The sequence below is a fragment of the Argopecten irradians genome, chromosome 3, assembly GCF_041381155.1.
Source record: "Argopecten irradians isolate NY chromosome 3, Ai_NY, whole genome shotgun sequence".
Classification (NCBI taxonomy): Eukaryota; Metazoa; Mollusca; class Bivalvia; order Pectinida; family Pectinidae; genus Argopecten; species Argopecten irradians.
Genome location: NC_091136.1, coordinates 64,106,838 through 64,125,553, shown reverse-complemented (window position 1 = coordinate 64,125,553; position 18,716 = coordinate 64,106,838). Strand labels below are relative to the sequence as shown.

Genomic DNA, 18,716 nt, shown 5'->3' with positions numbered 1-18,716 from the left:
TACTTATTTATTGTATCATTTAAGGAATCATCACATCCTCCTCCACCAATGTTGTTTTGTAATACTTATTTATTGAATTATTTAAGGAATCATCACATCCTCCTCCACCAATGTTGTTTTGTAATACTTATTTATTGTTTTATTTAAGGAATGTTGTTTTGTAATACTTATTTATTGAATTATTTAAGGAATCATCACATCCTCCTCCACCAATGTTGTTTTGTAATACTTATTTATTGAATTATTTAAGGAATCATCACATCCTCCTCCACCAATGTTGTTTTGTAATACTTATTTATTGAATTATTTAAGGAATCATCACATCCTCCTCCATCAATGTTGTTTTGTAATACTTATTTATTGAATTATTTAAGGAATCATCACATCCTCCTCCACCAATGTTGTTTTGTAATACGTATTTATTGTATTATTTAAGGAATGTTGTTTTGTAATACTTATTTATTGTATTATTTAAGGAATGTTGTTTTGTAATACTTATTTATTGTATTATTTAAGGAATCATCACATCCTCCTCCACCAATGTTGTTTTGTAATACTTATTTATTGTATTATTTATAGTGTTTCCCACAGCCCCGATTAGCATGGCGCCGCGCCGTGCCCTTTTTACCTGACGCCATGCCCCTTTGACCTAACGCCGTGCCCTGTTTGTTCCCAGTACACTTCTACTAAATTACCAAATACCAGGTAGTGGCTTGATAATTAAGTAAACAAAAGAAGTGTGACCACTCCCTGACCCCCTGACCAACACCCCAGTGGCCCTAATTAGCAGCCTTGGGCTATTTCCACCTTGGCTTGTGGTGTCACTTTCAGGTCTGTGTATTACGTAAGCTGAAGTCAAGCAGCCGATCGGCAGCCTAGAAAACAATCAGCTGGCCTTTCAATAAGTTTTATGACTACAGCTAGTGAGCACTACTTCAAAAACAAATACTGCTTACAACTGTAAATGATTTACTCACGTTTTTAATGTTTAATAGGCCTATCTATATCGGAAGGATGTCACAAGATTTGCAATCGTAATGTCCGCCATTTTGGGTGTATTGTAATAGTAGATCCGGAGGTATTGAATTTCAGGATTTTACTAATATTCACGTTTTTAAAAAGGAAAACGGTATTATTTTTTTTAGAATTTTGGTGTGAATTTATTTTTAGAAAAGATATCTTAATAATAATCAAATTATTAATAGCAAAGTAATTAAAATAAATCAAATTAAAAAGAAATCAACTTTTTTCTCTATCAGATTAAATTGAAATATTTTGCATACTACTCTAACACTTATCTGTATTTTCTTAATTTAGTGCTTGTAAATGTAGAACATTATTTTAAATAATTGTCCATTATTATGAAGCATGTTATCTTATTCAAATCAACACAGTATTTTTATATTTAAATAAAGATATATATTAAAATAAAGGTAATTGGATTGAAATAAAGAAATACATTTTGAATTTTCCCATTCTTTTAATTAATATAAATGAAATTTAGATCTTTCTTGTGAATCAATTATAGTCATGATCATATGATCTGCAGATTACAATTTTCAAAATCATTTTTTTTCACTCAGAATAAATAAATAGATGTCCTGATATTACTTAGCAACTCAGAGAGTTTAAAGCTTTTAAATGATGTTAAGTTGAACCAGAATTAAATAAACAACAAGACAGTTTTAAAGATTTCCCCATGTATTGGAAGTTGTCGATATAACCTTTGTGCCCCTCTGATGGTTATTTATCGCGGTCAAGGTGCCCTTTTCAAAACCCAGCACCATGCCCTTTTTTTTCCTGTGGGAAACACTAATTTAAGGAATCATCACATCCTCCTCCACCAATGTTGTTTTGTAATACTTATTTATTGTATTATTTAAGGAATGTTGTTTTGTAACACTTATTTATTGTATTATTTAAGGAATCATCATCCACCAATGATTGTGTCACATATATAATTATCATCCCCCATAATAGAACCATCACTGTGTAATTCAGTATCATTACAGAGATAAATGTATTTTTTCAAAAGTTGGGTTAGTGAGACAATGTCAGTGCAAATTGCAGATATACAGATGTAAACTCTGTGCAGACCTTACCATAGCCGGATCGTTGGAGCGACTGACCCATCCTGATATTAACTTGAGTGTTTCCTTCTTCACCGTCCTCATGCTCCTGATCAGGGGCTGTTTTGTGACACTCTCGCCGTTTGTCGCTATGGCACTGCTGATATTCTCACTCATCACCTTGTATACGTTGAGCATGTCCAAATAGATCCTCCCCAACTACACACAGACAATAGGTCATAATTACAACACGTCATGAGCATGACTTTGAATGGGGAAATATTTCTATAGTGGCAGAATATAGAATTTAGCTCTGATATAAATCAAACTATTCAGTTAAGTAATTTTAAAGGTATTATAAGACCAAAATGTCATTTAACCCTTATCATGCTTATCGTGGTAAATGCCGTTTTTGTAGTCTCTAGAATGTACCACCTGTTATCTGTAATATGATACTCGGACACATCTGGTTTTATCACTATCTAATACAGGAAGAATCATGGTTTCTGCGTTTGTTATTTATGGGGGATTTAAGTAATACTTTCAAGATATAGACTGATAACAGAGCCAGGTCAGTCAGCGTCACTAGCCGGCTACAAAAATATGGCGGAAAGCCTGGCTATCGTCAGAAGGTAGGGTTAATTATGATGACAGCATTTTGATATCATATTAAAATTCTGACAGTGAATTGGATGAGTTTGATAGTTTTGAATCTTTAGATATTGTTTAAAGCAATTAAGTTAAAGATAGGCAACTTGAAATGATACAATCTCCAAAAGATCGGGACCTTCTTACAGATGTTGAGATGGGGTGGGAGAGGGATGGTAATAAGTTAGATATAGCCCCATTTACTGGGACATCTGGCTTGAATAAAAATCTCCTTAAAATCCAATAACCCCATGCCTTATTTACGTTTAATCTGTGGTTTGAGGAAGATATTAAGAGGTTAATTCTGATGACAAATAAATATACACACAGATTCAAAAACAAGATCGTGAACAGTAATTTGTGTTTGAAAAATACCTTTAATTGGCATTAACTGAAAATAAATATGACTTAATACCTGTACAAGAGATCCCAGAGGGATCTTGGCGCCCACCTAAGAACGATCTTTGTTTGACAAAGGAAAGAGGGATCTTTTCTCTGCTTTTCAAGCTTTTAATACATATTACGACACATGAAATTTGAGAAAGATCCTTTGACTACTTTCTGAGATATATAACAGTAACAAACTTCAATTATCAAAATCCAAGATGGCTACCTGTCGGCCATCTTATTCACCGATCGGTCCTAAAATGCAATATGCACAACTAGACCCCTAGAAGAACCTGCACATACAATTTGAGACAGATCCCTTCAGTACTTTCTTAGATATAGCAGAAAAAAACTTTGATTGTCAAAATCCAAGATGGCGTCCTATCGGCCATCTTGTTCACCGATCAGTACCAAAATGCAATATGCATAACCAGGGAACTAGGGGAACCTGCACTTGAAATTTGAGACAGATCCCTTGAGTACTTTCTAAGAAATAGTGGTAACAAGCTTCAACTATCAAAATCCAAGATGGCGTCCTGTCGGCCATCTTGTCCACCGATCGGTCCGAAAATGCAATATGCACATCTAGACCCCTAGGGGAACATGCACATGCAATTTGATACAGATCCCTTCAGTGCTTTCTGAGAAATAGCTGTAACAAATTTCGATTGTCAAAATCCAAGATGGCGGCCTGTCGGCCATCTTGTTTATCGATCGGTCCCAAAATGCAATATGCACAACTAGGGCCCTAGGCAAACCTGTACATGAAATTTGAGAAGAACTCTTTCGGTACTTTCTGAGAAATAGCGGTAACAAACTTCAAACTATCAAAATCCAAGATGGCGGCCTGGTGCCATCTTGTTAACCGATTGGTTCCAAAATGCAATATGCACAACTAGGCCCCTAGGGGAACTTACATGTGAAATTTGAGAAAGATCCCTTCAATACATTCAGAGAAATAGCGGTAACAAACTTTAACTATCAAAATCCAAGATGGCTGCCTGGCGGCCATTTTGTTGACCGATTGGTCCCAAAATACAATATGCACAGTTAGGGCCCTATGGGAACCTACATATGAAATTTGTTGATGGTGGGCTAAAAAAAGGATGTTATAAGGAAAAAAGATGTTCCTGTTTTATTTTTTGTGTGCTTACCTTCAATATTATTGTTTTGAATATTATAAAATGTTCAATAATTTAATTTTTAGAAGTTATTTCAAGCTCACCTTTAGTCCTTACCTGTTGATTACATTTACCTGTCAGTACAGGTAAATGGAAGTAACCTATGTCATCGAAACTTATATCAGCAAGATATTTTAGTGTGAAATTGAGTAAACAGGACTCACTTGTACAACATAGGGGTGGCCTAGAGCTTTGCAGGCTCGGACATTGGTTTTCAGGATGTTTCCCAGTTGTTTGACAGCATCAGCATCCTTGAGAACTTCAACGTTCTGTGTAGCCTGGTTGATGATGCCATCCCACACTTGGTTAGGTAATAACATGTACCTCTCTATCAGATGTTCTTGGGCCACCTGGTCTGTCTGCGCACTGATCATTAATCCTACTGCTTCATAAAATGTGTGCACCTACAAATCATCAACATATACATCAATTAATCACAGACTCAGTAATGATCCTACTTCTGGTATACGACATTACCTATGTGAAAGACCTGTAGCCCAGGTATAATTATCAAACAATGCAGGTATACGACTTCCCCTATGTGAAAGACCTGTAGCCCAGGTATAATTATCAAACAATGCAGGTATACGACTTCCCCTATGTGAAAGACCTGTAGCCCAGGTATAATTATCAAACAATGCAGGTATAGGTGACACTGGCTGGACAAGTATTCCTTGATGTGTTCAAAATGTTGACCGACATAGTGATTTACTTCTGATAGACTGTCACAATTCTGTAAAATGCAGTGTTAAAGTGGAGCTTGGAGAACATAATGGTATGTGAATGATAACAAGGGGGTTATTAACTGTGCTCCTGGTTGTCTTTGTGTAGCAGCACTGATTGAACAATTTCTCCGTGTACTTAGCTGTCCTCCTCCCTATTTAACCTGGCCACAACCAGGAATGAGGACAACTTACCTGTTGGGGTTGTAGATCACAGATAATTGTGTTGATGCCATTTAAGATTTCCTCAATGAAAGGCATGACCTCTCCGACCTGGACTTGTACAAAGTGACGACGACATTTCTGGGCTATCTTGATAAAGGTGTCACAGGCCATATCTTGTACACCATCATGAGTTTCTGAATAAACAAATGACATGTTTAGATGTATCAGTATACTACTTTTACCGTTTCTATCTCATTTAAACCATTAATACCACCTATAAGATAAAAAGGAATTAATATATTTTCTCACTCTGTCATGTGATAAAACTCACCATGCATAAATTCAAATAATTTGTTGACAACAGTCTTGAGGAACTTCCAATGAGCACGGAGAAAGCGTGGGTACTGTCCTACCACATACATGATGTTTGATGCTATGATAGCTTTGTTGTCTTTTCCTCTCTTCTGTTCACACAAACCAAGTAAATCCTGAAAAATAATGCAAACATAGTAAGAAAGGAGCAAAGGAAGGGTAAAATCAATCTAACTAAATAAGACATGTATTAATTATCAGTAATATCAAACACAAAACATACATGACATTTAATAGAGTTGAATTCAAAGAAAACAAAAAGCCTTTTTTCTACAAACTATAACAACTCACCTTTATCACAATCACCAAGAACCTCTTCTCATCATCTTCATGCATTGCACCACTGATTGAACCAATTGCCCAGCACAACTGTTAAACACACAGGAAATCAAAATCAATCAATCTTTATTACTTTCATTACTATCTTTTCTTTGTGTGATTACAGATAAGTGGAGGCTACCACATAGTCTACAGAATACAGTAGTATACATACCGTATTGAGATTTTTCCAGGACCATTCAGTTCCATTCACTTGATTGTGTAGTTTTTCAGTCATTATAGATTCAGTGTCTGCACAATCCAAATGTGTCAGATAGACTGCAAAATTAAAACATCGTCTAAATGAACTGTCTAAATCTCTCATGAAACTTTCATATCAGTTATTTCCCTAAAACTTGTAAATAGCATTTTATATCAATTACCAATTACAAAGCACTTACATTTACTTCTATGGTTAAAATTTACATTTCTATTTTCAAAGAAGGTTTAACAAGAGATCTCAGAGGGATCTTGGCGCCCACCAAAGAATGATCTATATCTGACAAAGGAAAGATGGATCTTTTCTCTACTTTTCAAATTTTTTTAAACATACTACAAATAAAATTTGAGACAGATCACTTCAGTACCTTATGAGAAATAGCGGTAACAAACTTCAACTATCAAAATCCAAGATGACTCCTTAGTGGCCATCTTGTTGATCAATCGGTCCCAAATCACAATATGCACAACTAGGGCCCTAGGGGAACCTACATGTGAAATTTGAGAAAGATCCATTCAATACTTTCTGAGAAATAGCAATAACAAACTTTGAATATAACAAGAGGCCCATGGGCCTTAACGGTCATCTGACTATTAGTACAATACAACATAGTTGTTTAAAGATTTTAGCCTATTTGACCTCTGTGACCTTGATTGAAGGTCAAGGTAATTCATTTGAACAAACTTGGTAGCCCTTCATCCCAGCATGCTACCAGCATGCCACATGCTCAATATCAGTACCCTGGGCCTTCTGGTTCTTGAGAAGAAGTCATTTAAAGATTTTAGTCTATTTGCCGCCCATGACCTTAAATGAAGATCAAGGTCATTCATTTGAATAAACTTGATAGCCCTTCATCCAAGCATGCTACATGCCCAATATCAGTACCCTTGGCCTTCTAGTTCTTGAGAAGAAGTCATTTAAAGATTTTAGCCTATTTGACCCCTGTGACCTTGAATGAAGGTCAAGGTCATTTATTTGAACAAACTTGGTAGCCCTTCATCCCAGCATGCTACATGCCAAATATCAGTACCCTGGGCCTTCTGGTTCTTAAGAAGAAGTCATTTAAAGATTTTAGCCTATCTGACCCCCTGTGACCTTGAATGAAGGTCAAGGTCATTTATTTTTGAACAAATGAGGTCAAGTCATTTATTTGAACAAACTTGGTAGCCCTTCATCCCAGCATCCTACAGGGCAAATATCAGTACCCTGGGCATTCTGGTTCTTGAGAAGAAGTATTTAAATATTTTAGCCTTTTTGACCACCGTGACCTTGAATGAAGGTTAAGGTCATTCATTTGAACAAACTTGGTAGCCCTTCATCCAAGCATGACAGCCAATAGCATACCTGGGCCTTCTGGTTTTTGAAAGAAGTTTTTAAAGATTTTAGCCTATTTGACCCTCGTGACCTTGAATGAAGGTCAAGGTCATTATTTAACAATTTATCAAAGCACAGGTAATATCAGCCCTATTCATTTGCGATCTACAGTATGCAAGTACCCTGGCCTTCTGGTTCTGAGAGAAGTGTTAAGATTTAGCCTTTTGACCCTCGTGACTTGAATGAGGTCAAGGTCATTATTGAACAAACTGGTAGTTCATTCACAAGAGTTATTCACAAGAAGTTGTTTAAAGGATTTTAGCCTATTTGACCCCTGTGACCTTGAATGAAGGTCAAGGTCATTTATTTGAACAAACTTGGTAGCCCTTCATCCCAGCATCCTACAGGGCAAATATCAGTACCTTGGGCCTTCTGGTTCTTGAGAAGAAGTTGTTTAAAGATTTTAGCCTTTTTGACCCCTGTGACCTTGAATGAAGGTCAAGGTCATTCATTTGAACAAACTTGGTAGCCCTCCATCCCAGCAACCTACAGGCCAAATATGAGTACCCTGGGCCTTCCGGTTATTGAGAAGAAGTCGTTTGAATAAAAAGTTTACGCACGGCACGGCGCACGACGACGACGGACGGTGCATGATGACCTAAAAATCCAAGATGGCTGCCTGGCAGCAATTTTGTTGACCGATCGGTCCCAAAATGCAATATGCACAACTAGGTCCCTAGGGGAACCTACATATGAAATTTGAGACAGATCCCTTCAGTACTATCTGAGAAATAGCCATAACAAACTTTAATTATCAAAATCCAAGATGGCGGCCTGGCGGCCATCTTGTTCACCGATTGGTCCCAAAATGCAATATGCAAAACAAGGGCCCTAGGGGAGCCTACATATTAAATTTGAGAAAGATCCCTTCAGCTCTTTTTGAGAAATAGTGATATCCAACCTTAACTATCAAGATCCAAGATGGTCGCCTGGCAGCCATCTTGGTTTTCCTATCAGCCTCTTGTTCACCGATTGGTCCCAAAATGCAATATGCAAAACAAGGGCCCTAGGGGAGCCTACATATTAAATTTGAGAAAGATCCCTTCAGCTCTTTTTGAGAAATAGTGATATCCAACCTTAACTATCAAGATCCAAGATGGTCGCCTGGCAGCCATCTTGGTTTTCCTATCAGCCTCAAAATCTGTATGGCACAAATAGGGACCAAGGGTAACTTCCATGTGAAGTTTGAATAAAATTCCTTCAGTAGTTCTCAAGAAATATTGATAACAAACTTCAACTGCCAAAATCAAAGATGGCTGCCTGGCGGCCATCTTGTTTTTCCGATCAGCCTCATAATCTGTATGGCACAACTAGGGACCAAGGTTACCCTCCATGTGAAGTTTGAACAAAATCCCTTCTGTAGTTCTCAAGAAATATCGATAACAAATTTCAACTGCCAAAATCAGAGATGGCTGCCTGGCGGCCATCTTGTTTTTCCGATCGGCCTCAAAATCTGTATGGCACAACTAGGGACAAAGGGTAACCTTCATGTGAAGTTTGAACAAAATCCCTTCAGTAGTTCTCAAGAAATATTGATAACAAATTTCAACTGCCAAAATCAAAGATGGCTGCCTAGCGGCCATCTTTTTTTTCCGATCAGCCTCAAAATCTGTATGGCACAACTAGGGACCAAGGGTAACCTCCATGTGAAGTTTGAACAAAATCCCTTCAGTAGTTCTCAAGAAATATCGATAACAAATTTCAACTGCCAAAATCAAAGATGGCTGCCTAGCGGCCATCTTGTTTTTCCGATCAGCCTCAAAATCTGTATGGCACAACTAGGGACCAAGGGTAACCTCCATGTGAAGTTTGAACAAAATCCCTTCAGTAGTTCTCAAGAAATATCGATAACAAACTTCAACTGCCAAAATCAAAGATGGCTGCCTGGCGGCCATCTTGTTTTTCCAATCAGCCTCAAAATCTGTATGGCACAAATATGGACCAAGGGGACCCTCCTTTTGAAGTTTGAACAAAATCCCTGCAGCAGTTATTAAGAAATAGTGATAACAAGCATTGTTTACGGATGGACGACGGACCACGGACGCAGGGCGATTTGAATAGCCCACCATCTGATGATGGTGGGCTAAAAATCTGCATTTTATTTCGAGAGCTTCTCTCATATTCTTGTTTATATCTAAAGTTTCTTTCATATTCTTGTATATACCTAGAGTTTCTCTCATATTTTTGTATAAATTGATGGAGTCTGTGTCCTTCATGAATTCCCTCACAACCTCTCCCTGTTCATTTTCCACAACCAACACCTCTTCAGGTTTTGCCATTCTAGAGATCATCACCCGACGCACTCGCGATAACACAGGATTATACAACTGTCTGCGGGCTGGGAGTTCATTGTGGTGAGACTTGCCCAGGAGTAGAGGAGAGGAACTTGTAGCAGAAAATGGACTTTCCCTATATATGTCTGCTGCTAGACTGTTCCAGTATTCTAGACAGATTTTGAAAATCTCCACTTCATCAACTTCTGATATCAGGATAAGGTAATTCAGTGCCTGTTGTCAAATAGAAAGTAATGAGTTGTAGTTATCTCCTCTGCAATCAGACACAGCAAACATGGTGTTCTAAGGAATGAGATTCAAAGCTTCATATTGTAGAAAATGTCAAGGATATCATGTACAGTAAAATAAAATATGTTTTCGTCATTATTTCCCCCCAGCTCTTACCAAGATCAGAAAACTCACCTCCAGCAAAACTTCGTGGTTCTCTGGTTTCCTCTCTATTAATGTACTATGCTCTTTCAAATAGGAACAAAGGAAGAGACTGAGATTTTGTATAAAGTTTTGCTCATCATCTGTTCCACTTTGGTATGCCTCTCTTAGGTTGGTTTGCAGTGGAAGCATCTGAAATACAATCATAACAGTTAATATGTTCACACTCTGTAATTACTAATTAATGTTTAATGTGAAACATATTGACATAGCTCTAAATACATGATAGGTGTTGATAATATTGTACCTGTTTGAGTTGTCCCATTCCTAAGTTGAAGAGAAGTAAGAATTGGTCGTCATATTGTGATACTTGAACAGCAGCTGAAAAATAATCATATAAATATTAGTAATCTACATGTAGATGATCTATCCTGTGGTAACCACATTAACATACACCTTTGTATCAAGAAAATTCAACTTTTAGCATTGTGAAACATATTCTTCAGGTTGGTTAGCAATGTTATATAAATGGTTATTTGATACAACCAACTAAACTATTCGTGACGTAAATCATCAGTACAATAGGTTTACACTGAGCAGGTGCCAGATGGAAACCTCAGTGTGCAAGCGTGTATGAGATTACAACTGGGTTTATTTATCAAATTACTCACCAATTTCTGTGAGACACTTTAATGTGACATTCCTGAACATCGGCACATTCAAAAACTAGTAAAAAAGAAAACTTTCTATGAAAGATCTGCATTTAAGGGTAGGTTTCGCCCATCCAAATAAATATTTTTTTGTGAAATGCGATAAGCGGAAGAAAAGATGAAAAAAACATTGAAATATCTCAATTTAATTTCTTTATGTGTTTGAGATTGAACAAATGTGTCTTGAATACAAAATTGAAGGAAATCCTTGATTTATTACGGTATCCGTCAGACAAAATAATATGCAAATGAAGCTGCGATGGATTGCGTTGTCGAAGTTTGGCGCATGCGCATTGTCACGCACTAAAAGTAAACAAAATGGCTGAACAAAAGTGAGTGTGTGAGATGAAAAAAATATATCTGAATCGGCAACAAAGTAGAGGAAATTATAATGGATTCGGTAGCACCCTAGGATATCTATAGGGATTTAAATTCAGAGGTGGCATGTAGCAATAGAAGAAACAAAAGCCACATCTCAAGCGAAACTTGCCGGGATCTGTTGGGACTCGTGTAACGGCATTGCACGTGGTGAGTTAAATTTCAACACATATGCCAGCGCACAAACACAGCCGCAGACTAACTACATGTATATTTGGTGTACAAAGTTAGCGAGCGTATGTAAGTAACATGAAGTGTTTTAGATTATATGATATGTATAAAAAGTCCCTCGCACTTCGATTTGTTGGTTTTTTTTTTTAATTAAACATGTCGTGGCAAGACTGTCACTTCTATCTGACATTTTGTTGCACGCTTCCGTTTGTTGCTGCGGCCTCGTTTTGGAAAAAATACGTCATGTTCTATGTAAAACTTGACTTCGCTCTATTTTTAGAGAAGTATTTTCCTGGTCAAGCTAGGCAACTGACCACCCATATTGTTCGCTGTATGCATTGAAAATGATCTGAAGATTATATCTATGTATAGGATAAATTTCAATTTCGTAGTCTTTATATTTCATTGGGCGAAACCTACCTTTAATAATCGTGTCAATAATATTCAAGGAAAGCAGGGCCGTGTACAATGCACATTACTAATGGAAATGACTTCTAATGTGAATTGCTAAATAAAACAATATGCTAATTTCTTGCTGCAATATGTGATTTCATTATGTTGCAATTCAAACTGGATATTAGTACCAGCAGTTACACATTATTTATAACTGAATTATACAAGTTTTTTGCAATATTAAGCATTTTGCCATTGTAAATCTATATAAATAAGAAGTGTAATTCACACAAACACAAGTTACTTACCTTGTAAATCAAAGTACTGATCAATTTGGTTTCAAAAATGTATCCCAGAGGGATCCAGTTCAGAAATCGCAGTAATGTTTCTAACGTTGAACCAACAAGAGGTGCATTTTGAGAATTATCCTGAAAAAAATTAATGCATCAAATAATTAAAATCAGTTGGTTGAACAAGAATAACTATAATGGAATATTAAAAGAGAATTATCCTGAAAAAAATTAATGCATCAAATAATTAAAATCAGTTGGTTGAACAAGAATAACTATAATGGAATATTTAAAAACATCGGAGAAAAAGAAAGAAAAAGAGCTAAGTGTAGTTTAGCATCACTAAGTTACACAGTTCCTGAATCCCACACCCTGAAATGAATCCTGCAACAACTAGGTGTGTTGAGGTGATAATGATGTCCTTTTGCTATCTTTAAAGTTTGGTTAGGATTGGATTTATGGTTTTTGATGAGAAACAGAGCTAAACACAAAACTTTAAAGTCAAGTCTGATAAATAGTTTAACTTTCACAGCCTCTGCATCCCAATGCCTGAAATGAATCCTGCAATAATTAGGTTTGTTGGGGTGATAGTGATGTCCTTCAGCTATGTTTAAAGTTGGGTTATGATTGGAATATAACTTTTTGAGAAACAGAGCTAAACACAAAACATATAAGTGAAATGTTGACAACAACACTGTCGTCGCCAAAAAGTAACACCATAGTATCGCCTTCGCGAAAATAAGCTATGTTCACAAGTGATATGTACTTACCATAACAAACTGACAAAGTTGGAAGATCTGTGAAAATTCAGAACACATACTATCCTTTAAGTGTTTAGCTTTGGCTTGCGTCATTTGGCCACTACTGAAGTCGAACACTTCTTCACTGCAATAAATAATATCTTTATTTTAGTATATAAATCTGTATCTATATATTCCAAATAGTTTCTTTATATTTTATCCCTACATATTGTATTATATACATGGATATTCCACCTACAGATGCTGATTAATGTTGCTTTACACGATTTCCCCCCCCCCTCCTTCGTTACTGAATTTGAAAATATCAAGATAATAAGTCAAACGTTTATATAGCATGATTTCAACAAAGTTTATAAGTGATTCAAATATCATCATAAACGACTGCAAATTGTTTTAATGTAAAGCCAGTCTGTCACAAGGTCTTTCTTCATTTTAATTTAACAAATAATGTTACTGAGGCTCTCATGTACAATACCCTTGCTAACAGCTTATGTCACATATGAATAGTCACCCATGTGAGCCAGGACTCGACATTAACTTTTTTAAAGACTTGCCCTGTCGAGTAGGAGACCACAAAAACCTACCTGCCCTGCTGGAAATTTGACTTGCCCAATAAAATTTAATGAAAAATCCAAAAATTTCTCTATTTTAAGATTAATTCATCATTCCTTTTGATTTTCTTAATTTTTGTGTTTTCTATGAGCATATTGAAGAATGAATGATACACTGTAGTAAATATTAGCAACATGAAAGTTAATAACAAAATATGTTGTGTTAAAATAAATTGACCAGTTGGCCAAGTGATAATTATCAGGAACCTTGCTTCCAGACCTAATAACTCCCCTGTCACTACCAATCTACTTTGTAATATTGTCTTAGTCCACACAGTATCTGAAGACATTGATTATTTAGGAGATGAACAGGTGTCTTAGCTAATACAACCAAAAACTGTGAAATACCTGTAGTGAAAGATCAATTAATGAGCAGACTAAGTTGTGTGGAGCCGGAATGGTCAAAAGATGGTCATGCATAATTAATCTTGCACATAATGATAAATTTTTGATTTCCACCATTGCCATACTGTTGCTTTTGAGCTACCATTTGTTATCAATCTCTTTGCCATGCTTTCATTAAAGCGCTTGAATTATCACTTAGTGTTCTACATGGGTGTACAAACATCTGTTTGACCATGACTAATTATACAGATAAATCTGTGTAGACAGCTCTTGTTGCATGGCCCCTAATTTTATCATAATGACTAGGATATCAACTCTACCTCAGCCCAAACAAGTATCAATGACACTAAAATATTCATCTACCCCGGGCAGTCGGGAAATGGTTAATGTTGAACCCCGACAGCCTATATCAACTAATTATTTTTAAGATGAGAAATATATTCAAGAAAAACGAGAAAGAAACATGGCCTCTCTAAATGTGTGATAAATACCTTTAGGTGACTGTAACATAGGTTAAAACCTTAATAGCTGTATCATGTTTATACACACGTTTTATTATGTCATCATCATTATCTTTCATTGATGCCTGCGATTGATGCTAGACACGATTTCATCAAAGCATACTATTGTAAACAATAGTCATATACAAACCTTAAAAGCTTTAGGATGATCATGTTGTTCTGACAAAGAGACTCATTTGTTTTGCTAGCACCAACAATATCGCTTATGAACGATGGCCAGTTCCGTGGCCATTCATACTTTAAAATCTAGAAAAAACAAGTATAATTCATGTTGCAATTTATGTCTTGCTCGTAAGATTAACAAGGAGAAATATTCATACATAAAGCATCCCATAAAAAGAAGTTGTCAACATTAAATAATTCTCTTTTAGACATAAAACATGGCCATCATCAACAGGTTTACTTGGTCATTTGATATTCTGTAATTGACTAAAATATTTGTAGAAATGAAACATTGGAATACATGTCTAGATGTAAGTCAATGTTATCTACCTATTTCACTCTTACACAATACTTACTTGTACAAGTATCATATTAAGTTTTCCAATATATACTTTCTCTTGTTCTAGCATGGTTGCATCTGATGATGTTTTGATTATCAATCCAACAATATACTTCTTAATACCTAAAATGAAAAGTTATACGTATAATTATTACAGCTGTGACTTTAAGCACTAGTCCGATGCCCATGACTAGTAATTTTACAGTCGGACTGGTGCCAATTGTAATGAACTAGTCTGTCTTGACTAGTGCCTCCTCGTTTGATTAATATCGTAAAATGCTACATTTACAAGAGCCGTTACTCACAATGGTCAATTACATTTTTCAACACATTTTGAGTGCATTCTTCAAGCGATTATTTCAGTCCGGATGCATCATTTTGTGAGAATTTGTGTTCACGAAAGCATCCAGACTGCAATTTGCAGGAGTTTCATTACCTTTCCAGAGAGGCAGTATAATTGTAATTTCATGGGGTACTTTTCTATACTACCTGTATGCTATCTTATGTAATGAAACCCCTGAATTTGGGTTAAAAATTGTTAACTAACCATGACTGAATTTGAAGTGCTGAAGCAAAACGGCTGTATATTTAATATTGACTAGTGATTACATAGTCGGACTAGTAAAATTTTGGGGTTCACTAGTCCAAATGACTAGCAGCAAAAAAAGTTAGCGTCACAGACTGTTATTACTGTCATTGTAAATTGTTTTACACTTTTTTTCAGTGGAATAGCAGGGATGTCTGTATCCTTTGTTAAATATGTATATAACAGCATTTAAATTGTGTAATGGAAAGTTTAAAAGCTGCAACATATGATCATTAAATAATATTTCGTTGATTGAAATTTTCATTCATATTGCAATCAATGATAAGTATCAAAATTTGAAATCAAAGGAAAACATACCTTCGCATTGTGGTCTTGGCAGGACTTTCCATCTAGTTTTTATGACATTTTCTAATATTTGAAGAGCATAATATTTCGTCTGTTGATTGCTAGAATATTCTAAAATGGTGTCCACTCTTGTCCAGGCATCAGGGTGTTCTTTTAATGTAGTTAGTACTTCTTGTGCCATACGCTGTTATATGAAATTCATTAGCCATTAAAAACAAACATCTATCAGTTTTTAATAGAAAAACACAATTAATGGTAGTCATTTCTTTGAGAACCTCGCATCATATCAAACAAAAAGGTGCGAGTTGCAACTTTAGACTAAATCTTTCACAAAGTTAATCATTAATTACCTTGCCAAAAAAAAAAAAAAAAACCCACTTTTTTTTTTAGTTAGCCATTTAATAAAGATAAAATTTGAAGGATCCATGATTAAATTTTGGTCCTAAAAAGGAGGAGAGGGTGCTTACAGACAGGTCGAGGAAAACCACTAACTTGCGTATCATCCACAAACTAGAGTGTTGTACCCCAATTGGAGTATGAATTTTTTACTAAAAATAGCCTAAATTGCTGAAATCCCAACTTTTGTTATACTTTTCAAAAAATCGCCTTAATACCTGCTAAGATAAATTGCAATTTTCTAAAATTTGTGCAGTTGAATTGTTTGTTACTTTTTTACTATATTTGGGAAAAGTTCATTTCAAAGCATTTTTGTCTATTTTTAGCAACAAATCCATACTCCAATGGGGGTTTAATACTCCAGTTTGCATATTATACCCAAGATAGTGTTTTTCCCGGACCTGATAGAGATGGGGAGCTTATGTAATCAAATATGGTATATATATTTTTGTAATTTGAGTAGATTACATTCATACCTGCTGCCCATCTCCAGTATACATCATAGAAACAATGTTGTCAAGGAGATTTATGTCAAGCTTCTGGTTAAAGTCCAGAAGCTTGGCTGCTTCCTCTGGGAGGTTAGCCATACTCATACTTATTGGTGGCATGAATTATTTTGAAGATGAACCCTGAAAGAAACAAGAAATAACAACATAACAGAAAGGCATGTTTCACACATAGAATATTAATTCTACAATATCAATAGTATTATACCATCAATCTAGACAATTTTTGTATATCACTGCTTTTTATTTCTCTTTTAACTGAATTTCTGAGTAAACAATATTTTGATATTTCAGAAATATCATGGATTTTAGTTGAGAATTTATTCAATTTAATGCATACAATTATTTGTCTTGTTTTTTAGCTTTGCATAATTTTATAATGTAAACAAAATTATTTGACAACAAAGAGGAATATATTTATCCCATTATGTTGTTTAAATAGTTAGAACAGTATTGATTAAGATAGAATTTACCAGTACATATATGTATTATATCATTTTTTTAAATCACAAATTTATCAAAGCTCACCAAAATTCAAGAGTTTTCATCCCAAATGATGGATTTTGTGACCATGCATATGATGCAATTCGCAATGTTTATTCACCAATGTCATTTATGTATCTCAAATTCAAAACCCCTGTATTTAAGTAGATTAATTACTCATTTCTCAAAATCTACTAAATTTTGAGTGTTTTTGTCCCCAAAATACCAGAATAATCTTACTCAATAATTTCAGGGGCCTGTACCTTTTCAATTGGGAAAAAATTGCACTGTATTTTTTTTTTAAATATCTTAGATAGTTTTTCTTTATTTGGGAAAATATTAACATAAAATTGGAAAAATATAGCAAAATTTCGGTAGGAGAAGGGACCTTTATTTGACCCCAAATGTACCTAAAAAACCTCACTGCCGATGCAAATAGCAACTTTATCAAGTCAAGTTTCAATTCAATATTGAGTGAGATTGAACTCAAACTGGAATGTACGTGCTTTAATTTGACACTGAAAAGCAAAACCTTATTAAGTCATAGTCATAGGCTAGCATCAAATACGCAATCTATCTACTAGATCTTGTAGAATTATTGAAAATTCAACATGTAGAAACTAGGCCTAAGACATATTCTACCCCAAGTAGATAATCTAATCAAACAATAAGCCACTGAATGATCTTCTATTTCTAAGTCTATTTCTTAGATATAAGATAGACACAGGTCTATCCGGTGGAAACCAGAACGTACAATACCCGATTGCGGGTTCAATGTAAACAAGTACACAATCTTCACACGCATGGCAGGTTACGACATCGTGCTATCAAATACAAGAAAGCGATATGATGTGGAAACAGACGCTGTCGGAATGACAACAATGTCTCAAATCACTTTTCAAAGTCATGAAAAAAGAATTTGAAAACATAAAATAACTATTATTGATTTTATGAGTTAGTGTCTAAAAATAAATTCAGTGGAAAATTTCCAATCACCCGCCTAACGTTAAGTTTAAAAGTCGGTCAATATCCAATGACAGCGAGCGCATGTAAACTTCCGTTATATCTTGTGTTGTTGTATCAAAATGGCGGCGCCCATAAATATAACAGTCAGACAACATTTCGGGTTTACGGGTGAATATCGAATTGACAACAAAATATATCGATATGTTGAAATAAACGGATAAATTCAGCTAATATACCTGTTTCATGTCTACACCAAACATCCACCTTCCCTGTAATGAAAGGCATTAAACTTTCTGTAACCGGTTCAAACTGGAACATGTTGGTTTCATCGGTCATCTTCGGGGTTTTCCGATTTTCTTATTTCAGAAATGTCAAATCATTTTCATTTCAAAGTATATTGATTATTTTATATACTGTAAATGAAATAAATCAATTGAAGGAAAATGATTATTATTTGCAAATAAAATAAAAGATACAAACATTTATTTCCGGATGAAAAGGGGCGTGGCTCTGCCCATTGTAACCAGCATTTGGATTGGCTACGAGTTTTAGATGCTAAACCTCCGCTTAAAACGATATATCTTTATCAAGAAGTCTGAAACTATCGTAGATTTACCTCCAAATATAATCGGAGCACACTCACAGAGCTTGTGATCAGTACGTGTGTCATTT

At 35.4% G+C, this 18,716-nt stretch overlaps 1 protein-coding gene across 1 annotated transcript in view; it reads right to left on the bottom strand.

The window, feature by feature from the left end:
- Nucleotides 1–18,431, bottom strand: part of LOC138319347 (exportin-1-like) — a 28,981-nt gene extending 10,550 nt beyond the window's left edge. Inside the window, exons 1-17 of the mRNA XM_069262433.1 lie at nucleotides 18,281–18,431; nucleotides 16,566–16,718; nucleotides 15,706–15,877; nucleotides 14,818–14,924; nucleotides 14,430–14,545; nucleotides 12,832–12,946; nucleotides 12,080–12,199; nucleotides 10,791–10,845; nucleotides 10,427–10,500; nucleotides 10,153–10,311; nucleotides 9,621–9,963; nucleotides 6,038–6,141; nucleotides 5,836–5,913; nucleotides 5,504–5,660; nucleotides 5,203–5,366; nucleotides 4,450–4,689; nucleotides 2,103–2,288 (exon numbers count right to left, since the gene is read on the bottom strand). Coding sequence (XP_069118534.1) covers nucleotides 2,103–2,288; nucleotides 4,450–4,689; nucleotides 5,203–5,366; nucleotides 5,504–5,660; nucleotides 5,836–5,913; nucleotides 6,038–6,141; nucleotides 9,621–9,963; nucleotides 10,153–10,311; nucleotides 10,427–10,500; nucleotides 10,791–10,845; nucleotides 12,080–12,199; nucleotides 12,832–12,946; nucleotides 14,430–14,545; nucleotides 14,818–14,924; nucleotides 15,706–15,877; nucleotides 16,566–16,697 — 2,322 coding nt within the window. The 5' untranslated portion in view covers nucleotides 16,698–16,718; nucleotides 18,281–18,431. The remainder of the gene's footprint in view (nucleotides 1–2,102; nucleotides 2,289–4,449; nucleotides 4,690–5,202; nucleotides 5,367–5,503; nucleotides 5,661–5,835; nucleotides 5,914–6,037; nucleotides 6,142–9,620; nucleotides 9,964–10,152; nucleotides 10,312–10,426; nucleotides 10,501–10,790; nucleotides 10,846–12,079; nucleotides 12,200–12,831; nucleotides 12,947–14,429; nucleotides 14,546–14,817; nucleotides 14,925–15,705; nucleotides 15,878–16,565; nucleotides 16,719–18,280) is intronic.
- Nucleotides 18,432–18,716: the final 285 nt, after the last annotated feature.